The 25,179-nt window shown below is 35.2% G+C and overlaps 2 protein-coding genes across 7 annotated transcripts in view; one reads left to right on the forward strand and one right to left on the reverse strand.

Moving 5' to 3' along the window:
- Window positions 1-25,179, reverse strand: part of RTF2 (replication termination factor 2) — a 64,465-nt gene that overhangs the window by 13,876 nt on the left and 25,410 nt on the right. The window lies entirely within an intron of this gene.
- Window positions 8-24,414, forward strand: GCNT7 (glucosaminyl (N-acetyl) transferase family member 7). Of its 6 annotated transcripts, none has more exons than XM_027852779.1 (8): window positions 8-203; window positions 10,678-10,738; window positions 12,191-12,336; window positions 12,676-12,796; window positions 14,366-14,479; window positions 16,897-17,941; window positions 19,846-19,941; window positions 24,163-24,414. In XM_027852779.1, exons 6-8 carry the CDS (start codon window positions 16,957-16,959, stop codon window positions 24,387-24,389), a joined length of 1,308 nt encoding a protein of 435 aa, XP_027708580.1. In that variant the 5' UTR covers window positions 8-203; window positions 10,678-10,738; window positions 12,191-12,336; window positions 12,676-12,796; window positions 14,366-14,479; window positions 16,897-16,956; the 3' UTR covers window positions 24,390-24,414. The 6 variants fall into 6 exon arrangements, with proteins under 6 accessions (XP_027708580.1, XP_027708618.1, XP_027708599.1 ...); XM_027852817.1 differs by having other exon boundaries at window positions 12,191-12,317; XM_027852788.1 differs by lacking the exon at window positions 8-203 and adding an exon at window positions 4,705-4,858.

Raw genomic sequence — 25,179 nt, forward strand, 5'->3', positions numbered from 1 at the left:
TCACAGCTAAGAGACCCACAGGTCAAAATAAATGAGACTGAAATTCTCAGGGGACAAAAGGGCAACAAAACCTGCCAAGCAACTCTGTTCATGTGATTCAAGCTGGATCTGTTGAAAGAGAGGACACTGATAGAAGTCGAAAACAAATCCAGGAATGAACCCTGCTGTGATTCTGCTCCGTGGGATCTGAGAGTTGCCTTTTAGTGAGTGTTTCCTTTAATACTGTGGGGATATAAGTGGCATGTGTTAAAGCTGGTACTAGTTTGGAACAAAAATGTTTTTATTTGCTCCCTTCTTTGGATTTAAACCAGCCATTACGGCAGTTATATTTTGAACTGAAGGATCCTTGGGCATCTCTTTCCTCACAGAGCAGCTGTTAGAATTCTATTTAAACCCAGGAAAATGAATGGGGATAAGTCAAAGTACTGGAACAACTGTGCATGAAATGTATCAGCATTGTTTTTAAATTCAGACATAGAAAAGAGTTATTAAAGCCACATATAAAGCTCTCTTGTCCCATACTGTGCTAGGACTAAAAGCCAATGGTTTCATTCTGTCATACCAGTCATGCCTAAAAAAAAAATCTTGTTTCTTTTAAAAAAAATTATGGTCCTAATAATTCAATAAAACTCTAATATAGATTTTAATGGTACGTATCCTTAACTGGTAACATGAAGTTTCAGTCATAAACATGTTTTATAGTTAATTTATTTGATTTTGAAGTACTATGGCATTCTTTTAGGGTATCTTCAATATTATTTTAGGACTAAAAAAACAAATTACAAATGTACATTTTTCATTTCTGTAGATATGTCGATACCTTAGAGTTTTTTCTGGAAAAATAAAAATCAATATTTCCATCTACTTCAGTAAACAGAATATTTAAATATCTAATATTTAAAATTTAGTACTGGGGTAGAGAGAGTGAGCGTAAGACAGAGGAAATATTCAGCTTTATATCACCATATTCTTAGGTTTTTAAAGTTTCTAGACATTCCATCAAATTGAAATCTATTTTTCTGGCATTACATATAAAAGTTAACGTAGTAAACTCTTAAAATGCCTTAAAACTGTATATGATATCCCCAAAGCCAAGGAGAAAAAACGCCTAAAGAATACCTCTATACTTGTACAGAACATATTCATCACCAGTCAGGGAGGTACAGCTAGCCTGAGGGAAAAGCAATGAGTTTAGAGAGAAAACTACCAGTGCCTCTGGTGGAAAAAAAAAAAAAAAAGCATTTGCTACAAGGGGAATCCCATTTAAAGAAACTCAAAAGGCCTCCTCCTTCCATACAATTTTCTACAATCAAAAACTGTCTACATGAGCTACTGACATTAATTTTCAGAGACCTCAGGGCAAAAGTAGTGAGACAGAACTTAAAATACTGTATATCTTACTGGGTCCACTGGTAAAATGACTTGAAATTTACCACTGTGACATAGAAAAACATATATTGCTACTGGGGAAGAATAGCATGCCTCATTAACCCTTATAACCAGTGTACAAAATCAGATACAGAAATGCTAATAACTATAAGCAGAAATCATCTCTGTAGAAGTAGCATTCCAGGTGTTATATATTTTAAAAAATGAACTAAATTAAGCAGATCTCATTACAAGGATTTTTTTTTCTATAAAGTATAGGCAAGCAGTTGAGAGGATTCATGGCTCCTAAGGGTATTGTGAGATATTTTTTATTAGAAATAATTACAGAAAACTAGCTCATCATGTAATCTACCATTCCTAAACTAAAATTTTTACAAAACTGAATCACTAGAGGAATTTATAGGTTCAGAAAGAGAAGAAGAAAAATAATTAGAGTTTATGAAAGAAAATTAAAAATCATTTACAGGGGATTGAATAGGATCATAAGGTCATAGACTATCAAGATGTTTAAGAATTACTGAACTTTAAAACTGTTTCTAACAATTTTAAATTTACAAAATGCTGAACTGACAGAAATTGGTTTGGGCAATAGACTTAGATCCTATGATCTATAAATTGCAAAGCAAGTTATTTATTCTGTAAGGAATAAGGAAGGTAAGGTCAGGTTACATGTACATTTGAAAAAAATTATGTATCAATGTAAGTCCTATCAAATACTTACTATATAGATCCAAATATAACCCACAATTTCCCCTGAGAATCACACTGTATAAAACACAAGAGTGAACTAAGAAGTGATGTTTTTTTAATCACTGAATACATATATACATAATATATATTATATATCTTTCCTGTGAAAAATATTTTATATTAGCACCAATACAGTATTCTAAAAACATATAAATCATCACTGATTTCTAGGCTCATTCACCTGGCCAACAAAAATGTATTGTCTACCAAGTAAAGTATACTATGATCGGTAAAGACAAAGATATAAAAATAATTTAAGACAAATCTTGCCCTTAAAGACCTTACAATTTAATAAAGGGAAAGTAACACAAGGATACAGATAAATGCAAATCAGAGTATAAAAGTGCTAAGTCAGATGAAGAAGAAATAATTTCTAGTTGGGAGCATCAGGAATGGCTCCATGAAGGAAACAGCATCTGACTTGGGTCTTGAAGGATGGGTAGGACACAGTCAGAGACAGGAACACTAGACCTGGAGTCTGAAGACATAGATTCTAATCCTCTCTCTAACCCTTATTGGCATGAGGAGGCCTAACTACCTGGGCCTAGTGTTGAAGCACTTTTTTAGAAAACAGAGGAAGGAGAATATCCCTAGTGCTTACTATGTGCCAGGTACTGTGCATGGCACTTTCCAAATATTATCTCATTTGATCCTCACAACTACTTTGGGAGGTAGGTACTATTATTATCTCCACACTAAGGCAAACAAAGGTTCTATGACTTGCCCAAGGTCACAGAGTTACTAAGTGGCTGAGGTGAGAATGAACTCTGGTTTTCCTAACTCCAGACCCAGTGCTCTATCAACTGCACCACTTAGCTACCTAAGTTAACAGTGAAATGGTGAGAAGACTACCTTTTTCCTGACTCTGAATCTTTGAAAGCTGCAGTGTCTCCCTGGTTAGAATATAAGCCTGTTGAGGGCAGGGACAGTTTCCCTTTTGCCTTCCTGTCTCTGGCTCTGTCCTACCCATCCTTCAAGGCCCAAGTCAAATGTGGTACACAGGCAACTAATAAATGTCTGTTGAATGAATGATTGTAACATATACCCTCATCTCTACATTCCTCTCTTCCTTCACAGTTCAACTGAGATATTATTGTCCCATGAAACCTTCCCTAATCCTTCCCCCACCTAAAAATGTTCTGTCCTTCCTCATATTCCCATAGAGCACTTTGCTTGGCACATTAATTTGTGCCCTGCATTCCCTACCTTACATTTTATTAGCTGCATGTTATCCTATCCCCATCCTCCAGGAGAACATAAGTTTCTTAGGGGCAGGTACCATGTAATTTCCAAGACCCAACATGTTTTGTGCTTAATAGGCTTTTTCCCCCAATAGAAATAAGTGTTTGTTGAATTGAAGAGTAGTGGACCATTGGAAAGCGAAGGCTTCAGAGCCTCTGGCAATAGTTAAGAAGTCGGGGAGAGCCCTATCTCTAGTACCCATCATCTCTTCTCTTCTCTACTAGAGAATCAGAGTTAGAATGGTTAGGCCTACATCTCTAATGGATTAGACTATTAAACCAGCATCCTAAGTGGCTTCCTGCCTCCAGTCAACCTTCTCAGACCATTCCTTGCATAGATGAAATAATAATATTTCCAATGCTCAGGTGTGACCATATCATTCCCCTACTAAAAAACTTTCATGGTTCCTTTATTTTCTATAGGCAAACTCCTTAGCTTGGCATTTAAGATTCTCCACAATCTGACTCCAATCTTTCCATCACACTGCTCCCTTTCACAAAACCTATATGAGAAGAGCCAAACTGAAGATCAGTTGTGTTTCCTTGATTTTATCATTCTCCAAGCCTGAAACATACTCCTATCCTCATGTCAAACTGCTGAAATCCTTAAATGCTCAGCTCAGGTACCTTTCCTCACGAACTCACTAGTCCTCAGCTGAAAAAGTTCTCTTGCTCCTTAAATTTTCCTAAAGAATTTGTCTGCCTCTCTCCTTTGCCCCTATCACATTCTGTTTTACAGTGTATTTATCTGTCTTCTATACACACAATCCCCTCCCTACTTTGATTATAAGTTCCTCGAGGGCAAGAACAATCATTCTTTTATCCCTACTGCCCAATAAATGTCTGTGGAATGGACTTGTAGTCTTTTAGGAATAAATTTAGTTCAGTTTCTCTCTTTTAGTCAATCAACAAACATGGCCATGTGTTCCACTGCATCAAGCTTTTACTAGCACCAGTTTTGCTGAGAAGGAGAGCTTAATGGGCAAAAGCAGAGATATTGAGATTAGAAATGCATTTGATTTTGTAAACCTCATAGGCTTTAACAAGCATATTTTGAACAAAACAAAAACAATTACAACCACGTAATTTAGGTACATTCATTGAGTATTTTTCAAAAGTTATTCCTCAATGTTTTTCAAAGAAAAGCTAACTGCCTGGCCACGAAGAGTTAAATCCATTGGGGATTTCCATATTATTCACTAGATCTGTTAGCAATCTAAAGGTTAAAGCTGCAGCAAGACTATTTATAATCAACAGCAATGCAGTCTTCACAGTTCTCAATTACAAAGACTGGCTTTGCTGCCTTAAAAGGGTTGTACTGGAACAATGACACAAAGCAAAAATCTGGGGGCCAGCAGGCTTCCACTCCATATCGCATCCGAGAGAGCATCAAGTTCTGAATTTTTAAAGGACTTTCAACTGAACAAAGTTTCTACGGGCAACTTAGTGATGCTGGGCTAATCCAACTAAGCAGAAAGGTACAGATTAATATTTAACTAATTTCATGTGACTCTCTCAGAAAGGTATAATGAAACCCTCAGCCTGAGTATTGCCTGAAGGATAATGGATTACATGTGGGATTTACCTTCATTTAGTTATCAAAACTACTGAAAAAAAAATACATGTATGTAAATTCCCTAGGCTCTTTTATAGGAGGTATGTTTAAATATGCTTCAATTAACATTCAAAAATTCTATACTTTATCAATTACCTGAGTACGAGAATCTTACAGTACTATGAACTGTTGTTATGCAGTGCTTTGAGAATGGTGTCAAAGAAGCCTTTTTATTTGATGTTTTGAGTGAAAATATTTTAATATACAAAAACAATAAGTGTAAAATGTAGCAAATCTACAGCATATGGCTTATTTCTTATTCAAAACTTTGAGATATAAATAGGAATAACTTTCTTAAAGGGGGCTTATTGATACTTTAGATTTATGAAAATGTCATGCAATTAAAAACCAAAACAATAATTTGAGAATGTTTTTAATGTAAAGAATCCACATACTTGATATTAATCTATGAAATAAACAAACCTACTGCAAATCAGATAATCAAACTACTTACTTTCTTTAAAAAGAAAGTGAAAAAAAAAGAAACTGAGAAAAATCTTAAAACAATGCTACTTACACACATTTGACAATGCTGAATTCTGAGTCCATGAAAAAGCTTTTATTTCTAAAATTTCCCCCTTTTATGTCTGTTATATATTTATACTTTGATTTTATCATGCTTAAGCCAAAGAATAAGCCCAAAACTGCTTCAACTCACTCTTTCAAATGGCATTAGTTTTAGAGATGTATGAGGACTTGGAACAAACTGTCAGATTTCAAATAAAACACAAATATGCAAATATTGCTTTTCCCCTTCCATTCAAGTAATAAAAAGCAAGATGACGTAAACTTATTCAGAATTAGAACTGTGAGGTAAGATTAGCTTATTACCTTTAAAAAGAACTTTACTTATTACATATGGGTAAGGGGGGGTTAGGGGTTGCAGAGAAGAGTAGCAGGTGCAATAAAATGATTAGGTTTTCAGGATGATAGTGTAAATTCCCAAATGACTTAGATTAATAGCAGGAAATGATGGAAATGTGCATTCATTCATCTATTTCAGTCTCATATACCCCCTGACACTAAATAAATATAATTGATAATGATATTAGATGTTTCTTCCAATTTAATAAGTATATATTATTGTCGCCCTAGTCTTCAGTAAAATAAATTATCAGATCACTCCAAAGAGTAGCAAGAAATTAGGCAAAAGCTCATCTACATATGAGTAATTTAATATGAGTGATAAAAGCTGTTTTGTATTGCTGATAGTGCCCTTTCCCCCTTTATAAGTTCAAAGTCAATTCCTGTTTTTATATGCCCACAAACTTTATCACTTAACTTCAAAAGATACTATGTAATAAAAACAATACCTGTAGAACTCAATGCTTGATGATTGACATGGAAAACTTTCATCTCCACAAATTGATAATTATGAAAATAACTGTGTTATTTCATGACCCTTTTAAATGGAACAAAGTTCGATTCACTATGCAATTTTCAGTCCAAATTTATCACCAATATAACTCTCCAAAAATGATTTGACTAACAAACATACTTACAGTCCAGGTTATACAAAGATTTGTTTTAAATTCTACTAGTAATAAATGTCCTAGAATATAGGAAGATAATCTATTGTCAGAATAGGTGCTTTGAATTTAACTCCTGGTTATGATGGACCACACGTACGTATTCACACAAATTCTGACCAGAGATATACAACTAGGAGATGCTGGCCAGAGCAAAGGGTATAGATTAAAGCCATGAAACAGCTTTTCTTTTAGCTAAATCTAGTGGCCTGTATGGCCATAAGTAATATTTTCAAAATGGCACTCTATCACACCGCAGGCCCCCAAATTGAGGCCATATTACAAACTAATTAGTCCATCCCTAAACTTGCCTTGATAGTATATGACTTTTCTCTCCATACAAAAGAGAATTTTCTTTCCATCTTAAAAGAAAAATAGAAGGCTATCAATTTGATGGCTCAATTTTTGCCACCTAAAAATCTTAATTTGCTCTTAATTTTGTTTTGATAAAATAGGCCCTTTTTGTAATGAATGCTGGAAATTTGATTCCTTGTTTATGTAATATTTAATTTCCTCATAAGGAACAGTAAACAATCACTGTGATTTACCTTACATGTCATATCTAATAATCACTATATGCATTTGGAAAAAAAATACTATCATCAGTCTTCATTTCCTAAATAACACCAAACTTTTAAAAGACATACATAAGTACACATGCATATCTATGTCTATATGAATTTTTATACCCTGGGAATGAAGTAAATTCTCTAAATTAATATTTGTTAATATTATAGTACCATAAAATTATACAAGCCATATTCTACTGCAATGAACCCAAGCTATCAAATTTCTTATTGTATAAAAATACTGCCTGAAATTCATGACCTATTACTTGTCAGATTTCTGTTATGTTATTCAGAGCAAAGACACATGACCTAAAGTTACATTTTTATTTAGTTTTGAATTTTTAAAAATTTTGCAACAAACACCACTTGGTGGTTTACCAAATCAAAGTAACATTTTTTTTTCTTCCTGGAGTATTCCCTATTGAAAGGCATTATCGTATTTTAGTCCCTCAATGCACGCATATGCCTTCTCCCCTTCCCTCCTGGGGCTTGGCTACTGGGTACAGAATGTCCACCAGTTCATTTATTTTTGGAAATGTTTTGTTCCTCAAGCAGAATGATGAAGAGCCCAAATAAGCCTATCTCAATCTTGCTGGGGAAAATATATGGCTAGCTTCCAAAAGCTATTTCTCCCACATTTCCCAAGTTCAAACCTTGAAAAGGCAGAATCCGTATAGTGGATCAAATACCAGACTTGAAATAAGGACAAACTGGGCTCAAACTCTATATCCAACATTTTCTAGATGTGGGATTCTGTTCATTTAACCATTCTATGCCTCAGTTTCCTCATCTGTAAGATGAGGGAGCTGAACTCAATGGCCTCTAAGGTCCCTTCCAATTTTAGACTATGATCCTATGATGACTCAATGTCAAAAATTCAAAATAAGGGGAAAAAGCACAGAAGATTGACTAGAACTTGTCAACATTCCATATTTATTTGTCTTGCCACAACGTACTAAAAACAAAATGCCTAGAAAGCAACATTTTTCCTTAGACGCATGCCAAGTTCATAATGCTGCCAAATGCGTAGTCACAACATAGCATCAAATGGGTTCAATATCTAAGGTTGTTTGCAACAATATTTCACAAGTTTAAAAATGGCATTTCCTCTGTTATCTTGTTACAGAATTTCTTTTAAGGAAGGACTGTTAGCACAGTCTTTTCTCTCCAAGGCAAAAGCTGAAAAAACTTGGGAAGGAGTCTCTTGATACAGTAAGGGGTTAAATCTTAAAATCTTCCCCAGCTAAATCTGTTTTCCTATTATACCAGTATTTCACTTATGTGGAGGTCACTTATTTGGCAACAATACAGCAGTGAACCATTAATCATTACATTATCCGTAAAGCACTTCTTTTTCAGCTCTAAATTCTATGATTCCATGAACCAGAAAGTAATGCAAAAAAGCCTCTGAGCAACCCAAACAGGCATCACTGTCTATGTACTGGAGCACCTAAACATTATGCTCATAGAAGAGCCCCTCTGGTTCTCATTTACAGACTATTTATCTTTATTTTGTACACAATTCCAATAAGCTTGCTTAATTGGTTTCATAGCCCAAAGCAGGTCAGAACCAATAAATTAGAAAAGAGAAGGTAGGGCCTAGCTAGTAGCAAGCACACTGCGGAGAAAAAAAAAAAACCAAGACAAGAAGTGACAGCTTGATAGTAAGGGAAAGGATAGAAAAAGGATAGACAAAAACTAAAAATTTAGAAGCCAATTCAGAGCTTTACAGTGTGGGATAAAAATAGCCCTATGTTACCCAAGGATACTACTACATTGCATCAGATCATAACATTTTATTTTTATAATGACAATCTTGTGTTATTAAACATTATATTCTAAGAAGTCAGATAGATTTAGAAAGCTTTCCATTAATTTTTTTTTAAGTTAGGACATTTAAAGAAGTAGTACATTTAAAGTTATGTAGAAATTTTATCTGGAATACACATTATGCCAGATAAATTAAATGCCACTGTATTCTTGCTATGTGATTCTTTGTTAATTGGGGGAGGGTGGAGAATAAACACCCTTTAATAAGAGATAATTTGGATCAAAGCCTCCTAAGGAAAGAAGCTACTATGATTTATAGTAGTACTTTTAGAATATAAATATGAACTGGTTTGAGGTGGAGAGGGAGAGGGCATCTGATAAAGGAACTGTATTCAATTTAATTGAACAAATCTGTATGAAACACACACTGTATGCTGACTGTACTAGAGATTCAGAAATGACCCTGAGGAGCTTGTAATACAGGAGGGAAGTGAGACATCTACAATGACGATAACACAAAATTCATAAGGTCATAGATCTGCAGTTGGAAAGCAGCCAAGGGGCCGCTTCGGCCAATTCTGAATTTTTATAGATGACAAATCTGAGGTTCAGGGGGGTTGAGTGAGTTTCCCAGATTTACACAGGAGAGAAGGCTGAGATTGGAAGCAAGGGCTCTTTCTATTGCTCCAAGTAATAATGTAATGAAATGAGTAGAGGAAGTCACACATCAAGGCATAAGAGATTCAGGGGGGGAAGAACTGTTTCCAGTTGAGTGAATCAGAGAAGGCTTTATGGAGGGGGTAGTAACTGGGCCAGGCCTTGAAAAAAGATGATGAGGGGAAAGTATGTTCAAGAAATAAACAAGAGAGTGTGCACTAATACATCCAAAGGCAGGAGATATCAAGATGATGGGAGGAACAAAGTAATCTAATCTGGTCTGCATGTAGATAAGATGAACAGAGTAGGGGGAAGTAAAGCTAAAGATAGGTTCAAGTCAGATTGTGAAAGGCTGTGAAATGTTTGTAAGAAATGTATATTTTATCTCGTAGAATATGGAAAGTTCTTTGGTCCTGTGTATTTCAGTACATTACTTTGGCAATCTTGGGAAGAATGGGTCAGAGGGAGATCTAGAGACCAAAAGACTAGTTGAGAGTCTGGAGTCCAGAAGTCTAGTTAGGAAGGAGATGGGGTGGTGGAAATGTAGGGGGATTCTTAACCTTTTTGTGTGTCATGGACCCCTCTGAACCCCTTATCAAAATAATGTTTTTAAAAGCATTAAATATATACAATTACAAAGGAAATTAAAGGCTAGTGAAAATAAATATGTATTTTTTTCCCTACAAACCCTAGGTTAAGAAACTCTGAGTTAGGAGGCCATTTATTGGTACACATTAGAGCTGATCAGGGACTTAATAGGAATAGTGGAATTTTAAGTGGAAAGGAAGGAATAGATATTATTATGATGTTGTGGAGGTATATTCTATAGTCCTTAGTAATTCACTGGAGTGTGGAATGAGGGAGAGGTAAATGTCAAAGATGACTTGGAGAAATGAAAATTGCATCACCAAAAATATGGAAGTTGTGAGGAGCAAGCTTTCCCTAGTTGGGGAAAGAACATTTAACTATCTGAAAGAGCAAAGTATTTTCACCATAATATATTAAAAGTACTTACAGTACAACTCTAAAACAAAATAATTTTACTCAACTTTAAAAATTTAACTTCATTATCTGTAAAAAAAAAAAAAAGAACACCTGATCTACTTACTACAAAATGAAATGATTAATCAGAATAATTGTTTTTTCTTCCCTTTTAGGAGAGAATTCTGCTTAAGCCAAAATTTCAAACATAATGAAATAGCATGGATTATGTAAAAGGTCAGCACTCAGAATACACGGATCCTATCTAATGTCAAACAACAGATGAATATTTTTTAATGTAACCTTCTAAAATTTCTGAAAAAAATTTGATAAAGTTAGCTGAAAAGAGGTGCAATTTGATTAATTTGGGACAAATCATAAGAAAATAAGACCTATCAAAAAGTAGTATTTCCCAAATAATGGTATTTTCATACTGAAATTCAGCTAACCTCTAATACTTACAGAAAACAATAAAATAAGATTTAGGGATGAAAGGGACCCTTAGGGACCAGTTAATTCAACAGCTCCATTTTCTTTTTTTAAAAACGAATTTTACTGATGCTTTTGTTTTCACATGAGTCACTTCCTGCCTCCCTCCAGACTGAATCTTTCTTTGTGACAACAAAAAAATAACTAAGCAAGAATATGCAATACAAAGACCACATCTGATAATGTATGCAATATTCTATTATGGCAATTCCTCACCTACATTGTGGGAGGAGGAAGTATGTTTCATTATATTTTCTGAGACTGTCACTGTTCTGTCATTATGCTTTTCTCTTCAGTTACCCTGCCCATACCTAATCAGTTGCTAAGTTTCATCAATTATACCTCCAAATTACCCACATCCACTTCTTTCTCTCCATTCAGCCAGCTAGTACTCAAGCCCTCATCACCTCTCACCTGGACCACTATAATAGCTTTCTAACTGTTCCTTCTGCTTCCAGTTTCCTTACCTCTTCTGACTTTAAACAGCGGCCAAAGTGATATTTGTAAAGCATAGGTCTGAGAAGTTTGCTTACTCTGCTCCAAAATCTTCAGGCACTCCCCTTTGTATCTATGGTCAAATCCCTCTGCCATTTAAAACCCTTCACAGCCTGGATCCAATCCATGTTTCCTGAATTGATTTCACATTACTCCTCTTATGCACTCAGCCAAACTGGCCTACTTCCTATCTTCTATTCAAGACAGGACATTTCACCCCATATGTGTTTGCACAGGCTACTCTCTCCTCCGGGCCTTGAATAAGCTCCCCTCTCCTCACCTGCAGCTATTGGAATCCTGAGCTTCCTTGAAGGCATAGCCCAAGTGTCACCTCCTACAAGAGGAAGCTCATTCCAGTTCTTTCAGCTAAGAGTATTTTCCTTTTACTCCCAAAGTACTTCATATGTACTTTGTATTGATTTATCTGCATATATGGTGTTTCCCCTCACAGACTGTAAACCCCTTGGTGGCAGTTTTATTTTTGTCTTTGTATCCTTAGTGTCTGGCAATAGTACCTGGTGCATAGTAGGCACTCAATAAAGAGAGTTCAGATTTTTATTTTACATTGTTATAATCATGTATATAATTGTCTCATTTTGTTTATTTTGGTTTGCATCAGTTCACACAAATCTTTTCATGATTCACTGAATTTCTCATATTTTCCCTTCTAACTGTACAATATCTCATTATAATTATATACCATAGTTTTTCCAGCCATTCCTCAATCGATGGGCATCCACTTTGTTTCCAGTTCTTCGTAACCATGGGGAGTGCTGATATGAAAATCTGCAACTTTCTCATTTTACAGAGGAGGAAATGGAGGCCCAGAGAAGTTAAGTAACTTACCCAAGGTAATACAAATATAGAAGTAGAGAAGAGCCAGAGTTTAAACCTAGGTCTTTCTTTTTTCAAGTACACAAAAAATCAATTTGAACATCTTCAAATTTATAAGATAACAGAATTATTTACATTTCCATTTAGACAATATGTTTTTACTCCCTAACATAATAGGATCATAGATGTACAGCTGAAATGGACCATGGAAGGCACAAAGTCTAAACCCCTCATTTTACAGATAAGGAAACCAAGGTTAAGTTAGGGAATTCCTGAGGATCATGGGGCTAGTGTGTGAAGTGGGATATGAACCCAAGACCTATACTTCTCAAAAACCACTATATCCTTTTTTCTAGGTACTCCATAAGAACATTCAGCAATTAATTAAGGTGACATCCAATATTCAAAATCAGTAGCTAAAACTGATCTTTACCACTTCTAAGAAGCAAAAGGAAGAACAGCAAAGGCATGGTGGTGGTAAGGGAAACAAGGGTCTGGGTAATCTACTTTGGAAGGTCTTATCGTGAAATGAGCTAAGTATATCATGCAACCTTCTTTCCCTACTTTTCTCTCACTTCACAGTCCCATTCAATCCTCTTAAGAAAAAATGTATTATACTTTGAATTTTTCAGTTGGAAAGTGCTGGATTCTTGTCTCTGACAACTCCAGAATATGTGTATATGAACCAAGATGTTGGACTCCCTGACCAAAGGATCCAAATTCTAAGGTTAAAATTGGAATATACTGCCTAACAAAACCTGGGCAGCACATATATTCTCTAAATACCTCCTCCTGCTTCTCATTTACTAAAGGACAGATTCTTGGTGTGTTGCCTATACACCCTTCTGCTGATCCTTATCCCTGTACTCCACACCAATTTTACCCTGGGCATCCAATTTGGGGAGTTAAACCTCAATTAACTTGGGTAGCATAAAAACACTTCAATGAAACGACTGAGACCTGCAAAGGAAAGGACAGACTGATATACACTAGTAATGATGAGAACAAAAACACAGAACCTTGTCAAGCTTTTCCTTTTCATCCATTAGAAGGCTAAAAGGACTATTTGTTACAATCTTCATCTTAGCAATTTCCCATTGGCCAGCCACTTTCCTTACGTGGCTGAAAGATAGAAAGGAAAGGGAGAATACTCAGCTCAATTCCCCTTTATTAAACCACCATGTGACTACTTCCATCATACTTCATCTAAACCTAGAAGATCTAGATAGGCCCAGCCTCACTGATTAAAAAACATACAAACACCCCCAAACCAAACATAGATCCCTTAAAGCTGGTAATTTTTAAAAGGGGGACTTTCATAGCCTAATAGGGCCTTAACCACTACATCAGTAATATGACTTTAAAATTCAGGATTTGGTTCGCTGTGAAAAACAAACAGTACACAGGGTGTGGGACTGCTTCCTCACCGTTTCCTTTAAACCTTGAAGCCACAAGAGCTTTTTAGACATGTTTTCCCTCCAAACTCATAAAAGTTCCTGGGCAATTTTGGAAGCACTGGAGACAGCACATGTGTGTAGGTTTAGACTAAGAAGAGGGGAAGAAGAAAGGGAGATAAAGGGAAGATTTTGGTTTATTTTTAAAAGGAATGGGCATTTTTTTCCAACCACCTAAGCAGGAAATCTTTCAGCTATAAGAGGCCTCATGACTGAACAAGAGGCCTCAGGACTCAATAGAAAGGAGTGGCCAAAGAAAAGAGGTAGGAATTCATGGGAGAGGTATCAGATGGTTTAGTATAGGCAAAATTAAGTAAAGAGTCAGCTCTACCTACACCTCATATAGCTTTGCTGTGAGTAAAATTAATTTTGCTGTAATAATATGAGTTATCTCCAGGTGAAAGAAAATGAGTTTATTCTAGGAAACTAATTTGCTAAATGACTACTATTATAGAAGATATAAGCATTTAAGATAGAAAATTAAGGAGACATCAGGGAAAAGCCTATGATAATATGCTCATGCTACATAAGCCCCCTTCCTACTAGACCAAATCTTGAAGTTACCTGATAACCCTTTTGTATCTATTTTAAGGGCCCTGCCATTTTGAAACACCTAATACACCCCAGGGAAGAGAAGGAACTCATCTACTGAGCAGTAAGGAAGATTATGGCTCCTTATACCTGTAACCATTGGAGGAAGAGAGAGGTAAAAGTGGTTTTTTTTTGGGGGGGGGGGTAGGTACTGTAAAATGGAGTACTCTCTTTCCCTGTTTCTCACTTGATTTTTTTTGAAAAGAAAGACTGCCAGGAAATGACAGAAAAAATCTAGAGAATCCAGGGGAAAAGAAAAAATTTAAATAAAATACAAAAATGGCAAAGTTAAAAAGTAACAAAAATATCTGAAGCATGTTTGAAAGTAAAAATCTGTAACATTTCATAGATTATTCTGGCCTATGTTAATTCAACTAAAGCAAATTGATCATTTTTTCAACTCATCTCTTTGTTTAGGGCTCTTGCTAGAAAAAAAGCCAAAATAGGTTGTATTAATACAATGAATGGTTCTTGGAATAAGAAAGTCTCTTTTGATATATATAGCATTCTGCAAATTTTCACTGTCTTAACATACTCCACATTCATTAGTTTTATCAGGGTTATCAGTTCTCAATTATTCAGAGCCCGTTTATTTGTGAATATCCTCCCTCCCCTTCACCATTCCTCTCATTAGCATCTTTAGGGAGTGATCAGGTGAGGAGTAATCAAGACAGATCAAAATTTGTATTTTTCAAACTCTTCAGGTCCATTAAATATGCTTTTGGAGGGAGAGAATGGAAGGGAGGAAACTAAATTATCTAAAATCAGTCTTTTGCATTTTCTTTAAATTACTTTTAGTTTATCCACTGTTAGTCTAAGAGTAAAATTTTGAAAGTATGTCTCCAAAAGACGCCACAAAAGCCATAGAATGTTAAAGATGAAAGGGACCTGTGAAATCATCTCCAACTTTCTGATTTTACATGTGAGTAAAGTGAATTTATACCAAGTTTAAAAAACAAAATGAAGCAGGGAACTATGTTTGATTTGAAAGAAAAAAAAAGTTTTACTTTGCCCCTCTTAAGAGCAAGCCTTTATATAATCTACAATGTGATTCACTGATTTTCTCCACAATTAAAGCCTAGCTTAATAAGAAATGGCAGGTTCCTCCCCTCCCCCCCCAAAAATTCTCATTACAGATTAAAATATTTTACAGCTCAAGTAAAAGTTCAATGACCTTTTAAAAATTGACAAAAATAAAACATTTAAATGTAATCTCTATCTTATAGAGACAGTAATAAGAGACAGCTTGGTATAAAGGACAGGGAGTTAAGAACACCTGGATTTAAATTCCTCTTCTGAGATATATTAACAGTGTTACTATAGGTGAGTCTCTTAATGTGTCATCCTCCCCACCCCCACTCCCACTATAAGTTGCAGAGAGGCAACAGAATTCATAGGGAGAGGCAGTTTCCTTACACTGGATTCCATAAATAAGTAAGGCACAATGAATGGTTCTCAGAATAAGAATAAGAATTCTCAGAATAAGAAATTACAGGTCAGGTTTAGTAGGGCTGAGAGGTACCTTTGACTGTGAATGTTAATAGTCCAACATGAAGAAGGAGCCCCAAGGTGTATCTGGGAGGGGTCCTGGTGGATTTCGACTGGAGGATTCACAGAAGTTCATATCCTAGGGTTATGGCTAACAGATCCTATGAGTGTGAGGTAGGTCCCCCAAAATGGCCAAAAAGGGATATGAGTTGTGGCTGTTGAGGCCTGGATGGGGTGTGGTCTGGAAGAGGTCCTGGGTTATAAAGGTCAGTATTTCTGTGGAAGGTGGCCTTGTAAAGCTTTGGCTGGGGTGCCTGTTGCTCTAGGATTGTGGCAAATAGCTTCTGGGAAACAAAGATCATCACTCAGTTGTGGGTGGTGGCTGAAAGGGGTCCTGAGCTATAACCCTCCATTCCAGTGGTAGAATGTAAGCTCCTTGAGGACAGGGACTATTTTTTTGTTTTGTCTTTGTCTCCTCAGTGCTAAAGGACAAACAACAACAGCCTAGCATATAGTAGATATTTAATAAATGTTTGTTGGATTAGATTGGTCAGGACAAAAACCATTTAAAAAAAAGAGGAGTGTAAAAAAAGGTCATATGACTATAAAATAAGACACATCCCCTTTAATATCTATATCCAAAAGAGGTAACATGGTATAGTAATGTTAGATGACTTGGCTCTTGATAGGTATGTGAGCCTGGGCAAATCACTTAATTTCTCTAAGTCTCAGTTTCCTCATTTACAAAGCAAGGATAGTAATATTTACATTAGTTACTTTACAAGGTTACTACAGTAAAGAAAGTGCATAAACTATTAAGATGTTAAATAAATGATTTACTATTAGTATCTATAAAAGTATGGGCTGGCATACACATACATGTTTTATACAGCTTAGGTTTTCGAGCAGTTCTTTTGCATTTATTTTATTTCTGTAACTATTTCCGTAAAAGTAAAGGAAAAAAAAACAAAACAAAACCCAAAACCTTCCTTTTTAAGTTCACTTTTTAAAAGCTACCCTTAAATTTCATGTACTTTTTTTTAGGAGGTTTAAACAAATATTTGTTCAAACTATGGTGAAGAGAAAGTGCCTGGAGGATAAAAAATGAACCAGCTGGATGCAACAAAGTCAGGATTTTTAGTGTGCATTGGTATTTGCATTTTTATCTTCATTTTTCTTTATGTGAGGAATACAATTCCAGATGAATCAAAAGAAGAACCAACCTACCCAGAATCGACAGACTGTGGCTTTTATCCAGATGAAATATGTTCAGCCCTTTTTGAAGGGAAAGGGGCTGCCCCTCAAATTGGACAACTCTGTCAGCAAAACACTCACCAACCTGAAATAACCCCTTGCCTAGGGACACCAGGCACCTGTAACTGCTCTCTGATTTTTCAGGGGCTGCATTTCATAACAAGACCCTTGTCTGCAGAAGAGGGAAATTTCTCCTTGGCATATATCATAACCATTCATAAGGAATTAGCTATGTTTGTGAAACTTCTCAGAGCTATTTACGTCCCTCAGAATGTTTACTGCATACACATTGATGAAAAATCACCCCAGAATTATAAAACTGCAGTGAAAAACCTGGTTGACTGTTTCGAAAATATTTTTATTTCATCAAAGAGAGAGACTGTGATTTATGGTGGATTTTCAAGACTACAGGCAGATATTAATTGTATGAAAGACCTAGTGAGCTCCACATTTCGGTGGAAGTATGTAATAAACCTTTGTGGGCAGGATTATCCAATCAAGACAAACAAAGAAATCATACAATATATCAAAAGCAAATGGAATGGTAAAAATGTGACTCCAGGAGTAATTCAGCCCGCGCATATGAAATACAGGACACACCAAAGTTACAAAGAATATGTTCATCAGGGAAATTCTTATGTTTATCCAACTAAAAAAGAAAAAAAGGATCCCCCGCACAATTTAACAATATACTTTGGAAGTGCTTATTATGTACTGACTAGGCAGTTTGTTGAATTCACACTGACAGATGTCAGGGCAAAAGACTTGCTTGAGTGGTCAAAAGATACATACAGCCCCGATGAACATTACTGGGTTACACTGAATAGATTAAGAGGTAAGATGAATGCTGGGCTGTCTGGGTTCTAGGGGAACAAGAACTGATAGTAGGAAGCAGTTCAGCTCCAGCTAAGTTTCATTCCATTTCAAACTTTATCCATTCCAACAATTTCTCCAAGAGCTCTTTAAGTTGCTGCCAAATGTGATGTGCATCCCATGGTAGGAGTAACAAGGCGCATCTCTTTATCAATGGTATAAAACCAGCCAAGAACAAGGCTTCAAAACCTTTGGAGTTGGCTCTCCTCCCTCCTTTTCCCAAACAATTATACAGAATTCTCAAAAGCCTCAATTTAAAAGTTATGAGACTACCCTAATACAAATCTTCTGGAATGCTATTTAGAATAGAAATGCTATTTATAATAATGTTTGTGGCTATTACTTTCTTTGAGCTATGTTTTGGGAGCTTCCAAATTTAATCAGCTATTTAGGAAAAGGAATTTAAAACAAGGATATTAAATTTATTTTCCTCTATATTATCTTTTAAAGAAATCTGTTTTACAGTTTTCCCAAGTCTCAACAAAAGAAAACTGGCACATGATAGTAGACTTAAAAAGAAAAATCCTTTTGTTGCAACAGTTAAGGATCTATTTTGTGTTCAAGAAGCAATTTCTCTTTAGTAAGGCTAACTGGTCCATATTGGATTTAAATTGGAATGACAATGACCAGTTGCTCTGATCCAATACCAAAAGACAACATTTTAGAAACTCAGAGGTGATAAAATAATACACAAAATGTATCATTAACTTGAATGACAATCTTGGATTTACTCCTCTCTCATACTAGTTAATTCTTTTTCAAAAGATTAACAAGCATTTGTTTTTTTCTGTTTTTTTTTGTTTTATTTTTTTTAACAAGCATTTGTTAAGCACTTACTATGGGGTGGGCATTTGTTAGGCTCTGGGAATACAAAGAAAAAATGAAACAGTAACTGATTTTTAGCAGACTACTATGGAAAACACATTATTGGGCAAAGTGCTCTATAAATGTTATGTGATAAGGGCAGAAGAAATGAAATCTAAATACATAGCTATGTTATTTGGTGAGGTCAATTATTTTTTCTTCTACCTTGGAAAAGTTAGACATCGTCATTTTGGTTTTCCTTTAGTAAACTAAAGGACTCCTAAGACTCCTAACAGGCATATTCTGTACTATTTATGAGAGAGTTTAAGAAAATAATTAGAAAAATAGCCATTCTGTTTATGCAGCTAAAATGGATAAAATGCAAGTTTAATGGATAAGCATTATGATGATTCTTCATGGTTTAAACTAATGTTAAGAAAGAATATTAACTACTGAGTTCTTTTAGTGGTCCTGGACCCTCATATATCATTGTCAGCTGTTAACAAAAGGGGCTGCAAGTTTGATTTCTTTTTCTCCTTTGCAGAAGCAATGATTTCACTTGAGGGCAAAACAAGGCAAATATTCCTTCTTAATCCTACAAAAAAGAGGAAATGAAACTGATAGAGAAGTCCTTAAAGGGAATAATGTTTAGTTAGGATTCACAGAATTCAGGGTTGTGATGAACCTTAGTGATCATCTAGTCTAGCTTTATCATTTAACAGATGAGGAAACTGAGGCCCAGAAATCATTTGATAACTTGTTAATAGGTCATATGGACAATAAGAAGCAGACAGGGTTCAAATCCAAATTCTCTTAATTCCAAATTTAGCATTCTTTCTATTAGACCATGTGGTATTTTTTAACTCCCTCGCCCAACAAAATATAAACAAAAAATATAAAAATACCAACTACTGTTAATGACTTCCCACATATATCTTTAAATTCTGCTCTAAAATATCAATTCACTAGTTCTTGAATTGAGGAAGGAAAAGTATTCTTTGGGGATAATTATGGTTATTTTTAATCTTCCCCAACTGAAATTGTCTTTTTTTTTCTTCTTAGATGCTCCAGGTGCTACCCCAAATGCTGAGTGGGAAGGACATATTCGGGCTATTAAATGGAAAGATATGGAAGGAGTTGTTCATAATGGCTGCAAAGGTAATATTAAATGTCAAATTATACTTAAATATACAGTTATCTCTGAAAGATTGTGGAGAACATAAAAGTGGTATAGAAATAGAAAGAAGGGCAAATGTTCTGACTTTAAGTGGGAAAACTGTAGGGTCTATAACCTATAGACTAGTAAATTTGATTTCAAATTGCTACTAAAGTTCTAAAATACACTATTATGAGTCATTAAGAACAGGTCAAGTCAGACTAAACTCTTCTGCTTCTTCATTTTTTTTTTTAACAAGGCAGAGATACTGGTAAGCAAGGAGAATGCTGTGTATGTAGTTTAGCTGGATTTTAGCAAAGTACTAGCCGAAGTTTCCCTGTGCTCCTCTCATGGGAGACATGTGAGAGAGATGGCAGAGTAGGTATGTGGATTTAGAACTGGCTGAATGGCTGCTCGCATTTCACCTTGGAAAAAAGCTTGAGTTATCAATGTCTGGGACTAAAGTAAAGACAGCATGTTTATTAAATTTGTAGGGGTGGGAAGAGGCATGAGAACTGTGTTCAAGTATTTGAAGTACTGTCATATAGAATAAAATACCATCAGACTTCCTTTGCTAGGCTCCAGAAAGTCAATAGTGGATGCAGGTTACAGAAGTAATAGATTCCAACTTGAAAGAAACACTTCCTACAAATCAGAGTTGCTTTGGGAGTTGAGGTTACCTCTCACTATAAGTCTTCAAACAAAAGTTGCATATCCACTTCTCAAATATGTTATGGAAGGGTTTCTTGGGAAGGCATGTGTTATGCAAGGGAGTCTCTGAGATCCCTTGCAACCTTGAGGTTCTGTAATATTCTATAATCTTCAAGTGGCACGAGAATAATAAAAGCACCGACTCTTAAATAGTACTGTTACACTTGCCAAGAACATCTAATAAATAAATTGCATATCATCTTATAAACTAGTGTTTAATATTTAACTAGGATAGATATAATTATTAAGGCTTTATAATAAAGCAGTTGTCAACCTGTCTCTTCTAGTTCCCTTTATGTGTATCAATACTGCAGAGAAAGAGTAGAATATGATTTTAAAATTAGGTTTAAGGTGCAATATTGTTTAAATTTTGGTTCAAAAATTTTGATTCAAAATGTTTAATGTGCAAAATTCAACTTCCCACCAATGACATACTGCAAAGTTATGTTTCTGTCCATTAAATGAATAGTCAGTGGCATTCTTAAGGAGGAAAAAAAGTCAAATTCATTTATTTACCTGAGTTAAACATGTTAAAAAGACCTCAAAATGGATTGAAAAGAAAAAAAAAATTATTCCTGTCTTTAAAGGAGTTTACTATATTTAGTTGGAGGAACTGATACAAATATAGGATATAACAAAACAAATTTCATTGTGTATGAGTTATTTGAGCAAGATGCCTGAGAGAGAAAATTCTACCCAACCAAGGACATCTATAGACCATTTATACACTAAGCATTTTTTAGAGTCAGCCATTTCTGACTATAGTTAATCTCCTATCCATAGAAAGGAAGGACAACATAATAGTAGCTAACATTTAGATAGCACCTTAAGATCTACAGAACACTTTACAGACACTAGCTCACTTGATTCTCCCAACAACCCTGTGAACTACATAGTGCTATTACCATCCCCATTTTACAGGCTGGGAAACAAGCTCTGAGACTCTGAGTGGCTTGTTCATCATTGTATGAGCACTCCCTACGTGACAAAGCAAGATGTGAATCTGGGTCTCCTGACTCCACATCTTGCACTCTATACATTATAGCACACTGCCTTTCACCATGATGTAAATAGCCTATTTACTTATTCTTATGTTACACAGAGTTTGATTTGTATATGTTGAATCAGTTCTAGAGAATGAACTTGCAAATTCACAAGTTCAAATTCAGTGCTATTCTTCATTTGATTATGATACACTGGTCATGCAAATGAATCAGGTGCACCAGGCCAAGGAGCTGGAAGAAAGCCAGGCCTGTCTAAAACAAACAGGCTGTGTACTTAGTAAGAATTTTAATCAAACAAGAACATGGTTTCATAACGAGGAGGTTGTCCACCTGGTGGATCTTTTTTTTTTTTTTACTCACAGCAATTTATGAAAACCATCTACATTAAGGCTTGTGATCTTAATAGAGGAAGTATATTTGCTGATGAAAATTGCTGATTTTTTGCAGTATTAGAGTAAGAAAAAAAATATTGTCTTCAAGCAGTAACATTCAATGGCCTGATCCTTTGACAGGTAAATGTTGAAGATGTAGGACTACTAAATTTACAGCTAGAAACTGAGGACTAGGTAAAGTAAATGACTTGCCCGAGATCACAAAGGTAGAAAGTAACAAAGTGAGATTCTTTTGTAGGTAGTTTATTAAGGTTTTATTCAATAGCTGCTTACGTGTAAGCCTTTAAGAAGCTAGGGTCACCTTCATGCCATGTGGGGGCATTAGGGAAGAGGTGTCAAAGTCAAATAGAAACTGGCAATATATATTATTTATTGTATTTTTAAATTTATTTTGCTAATGTTTCCCAATCATATCTTAATCTGGTTTGGGCCACACTAGGGAATGTTGTGACTTGCACATGGTGTGAGTCTGACATCTCTGCACTAGAGGCTTTGGCGGAAGGCTCACATATCTAAACAACATTTAACTATTTCCATTGCAACTGTGTAGAATTATTGTGTTTACAAGAGCTTGAGGGACTTCAGTTTTATCAGGAGAGGTTGGGGACTAATACTTATACTAACTTATACTTAATGCCAGTTATCATGTAACAGAAAAGATGGTATATAAAGTTATAAAGCATTGTTACTATTATTAGTAAGGTAATAGAAAGACAAAACTTCAATGTTTGAAATTGCATGACAAAATTATTTTTTCTTCCAAAAGTTAAACTTTTACTAGTAATATTCTGCTTAAAATTTGAAATACAAAAAAAAAGTTATTTCTATTTTAACCACATATTTCGAAACATCTCTATTTAAACATGCATGCACATTCCAGGGAAACTTAATTCATTCAATAAACACTGTTTAAGCACCTACTAGGTGAAAGACACTGTGTGAGGCTCTAGGGATAAAATGATAAAAATGAGTTACATATTTAAACATCTCTCAACCCTCAGGAAAATTATCCTCTTCTGGAGAGGATATGACATGCACACAGGTAAGTACAACACAAGGTGTAGAATGATGGGTACAAAAGAGATTGCTCAACAAAATGCTCTACAAAAAATTTGAGGAGGAAGAGAATTATTTTCAGCTGCATGGGGCTGGGGAAGGAAAGTTTAGGGAAAATATTGGAGAGGTAGTGCCCTGAGCTGAGCCTGTAGGAAGAGGAGATAAGAACATATACTAGGCCTGGAGAATAATCTTCATGAATAGTAGGAGGCTGGAGATTACAAATGCAGTTGAGAGGAATGACTGACAATACAGTTTGGCTGGAGTGTAGAGGGCATGAAGAACAAAACATGAAATAAGGTGGAAAAGATACCTGTATAGGAAAAGGCTCTGGTCAAAATTTCATGAAAAATCTAAAAGTAAGTACTTGACAAATCAATGTCCTTCATAAGTCCATTTACTTACATCTGTGACCAGAACACAATGAAGTACAAGTTATTAGTTTCTTGTGTTACCATGACACTATAATTTAAATGTAAAAAACCAATGCAACTTCACTATTATGCTTTAGGGCTATAAGTCCTAATTTTTTTAAAATTTTATTATGCATAATAAAATATTTATGTTCTCCATTTGAAAATCGCCCCTTAAAAATTTAACATATTAGCCCATCTAGCCTAACCCAGTAGAACACTACACCAGGCCTTCAATCACCAAATAACTCTGCAGTGCCTTTAGAGGAAGCAGTATTGGCTTGTCTTATTTTTGTAAACTCTCCCTCATTTTTTTTTTCCCAATCCAGTTCCCTTGTGCTTTTAGCCAGGCAAAGGATTCCACAGCATTCACCCATGGCAGCCATTAAACTTTGTTCAAAAACTATAGTCAATGGGAATAATAACTTCCAATTAGCTATTTATAAGCCAAACTCTAAAAGCCCCTGCCATCAAAGCTACTATGGAAACCTAAAGTAACCAGTTTAATTTCAATGCACAGCAAGCAAACCAACAAACTCACAGGTGATGTCCTATAACAGAAAGTTATTTTTACAGAACTAGAATTTCATTGTGTAAACAAAGGCAGCTGAGCTTATACTAACTATGGTTTTAATTTATCTTAACAGGACATTATGTTCGAGATATCTGTGTATATGGACTGGGAGACTTACAGTGGATTATTGAATCCCCTCACTTATTCGCCAACAAATTTGAGCTCACAACATATCCACTTGTGATGGAATGTTTAGAGAGAAGATATAGACTTAAAGTACTAAATCAGGCAGAGGTCCCTTTAGAATCACATTGGCATTTACAAGAGACTTGCTATTTTAATATGAAAATAAATATTTGATCAGCAAATAATGCCTACTGTCAAAAAATAAAGAGAAAAATTATCAAGCCTTCTAGTTCACTTTTTTATTTCTAGTATTCTGTTCCCTTGATTGAAAGTAAGGGAACACAGATCCAAATAAGAAGGAATGAGTACAAATACTGAAAATGTAGGATATCACTCCTTGATACAGTTTAGGCCTAAAACCATTAAAAATTGAACAATGGATTTAGAAATGCAGAACGTTATATACTAAAACCTCATAAATTTAGAGGAGAAAGCAAAGGAAAAACATACCACATTATTTATTGAAGAAATCCTCAAAGTTCAAATTGCTTTATATGATTCACTGAAAACTAAAATAACTCTTTAACATAGTTCTAGAATTATCAATTAATAAGCACTTACTAAGCATTTGCTATATGATAAGCACTGGTAATACAAAGAATGTTCAAGAACCAATCGAGGGAGAACAAAGGCTACATAAAATGGGCAAATCACATTTCAAAATTCTGTGCTATCTTACAGAAAGCTATAAAGAAACAAATATACTTTATTTAAAGTAGTTTGTCTATAGTTACCCTTAATGGTGAAACAAGCAACCTTATTATAAGAATCCCAAGATATGATGAATACTGCTACTTCTCTGAAGTAAAAAGGAATCTATTATGGTAAACAGTCATTAAACAGCTTGTCATTTATCTCAAGATTGTCAACTAACATTTTAATATCACTATTTGACCTAAATCATTCCCCAGGTCAATGATATGTTTTTAACCAACGGCTATCAGCACCCTAACTTAGGAGATAT

Source organism: Vombatus ursinus, unplaced genomic scaffold, assembly GCF_900497805.2.
Source record: "Vombatus ursinus unplaced genomic scaffold, bare-nosed wombat genome assembly UNPS02000580.1, whole genome shotgun sequence".
In the NCBI taxonomy this organism is placed as follows: Eukaryota; Metazoa; Chordata; class Mammalia; order Diprotodontia; family Vombatidae; genus Vombatus; species Vombatus ursinus.

Excerpts from the sequence above, each read along its gene's own strand:
- GCNT7 (XM_027852779.1), top strand. The coding sequence starts at position 16,957 with ATGAACCAGCTGGATGCAACAAAGTCAGGATTTTTAGTGTGCATTGGT. Across the intron at positions 17,942-19,845 it reads TACACTGAATAGATTAAGAG|ATGCTCCAGGTGCTACCCCA; the intron begins GTAAGATGAATG and ends TTTTCTTCTTAG. Across the intron at positions 19,942-24,162 it reads TGTTCATAATGGCTGCAAAG|GACATTATGTTCGAGATATC; the intron begins GTAATATTAAAT and ends TTATCTTAACAG.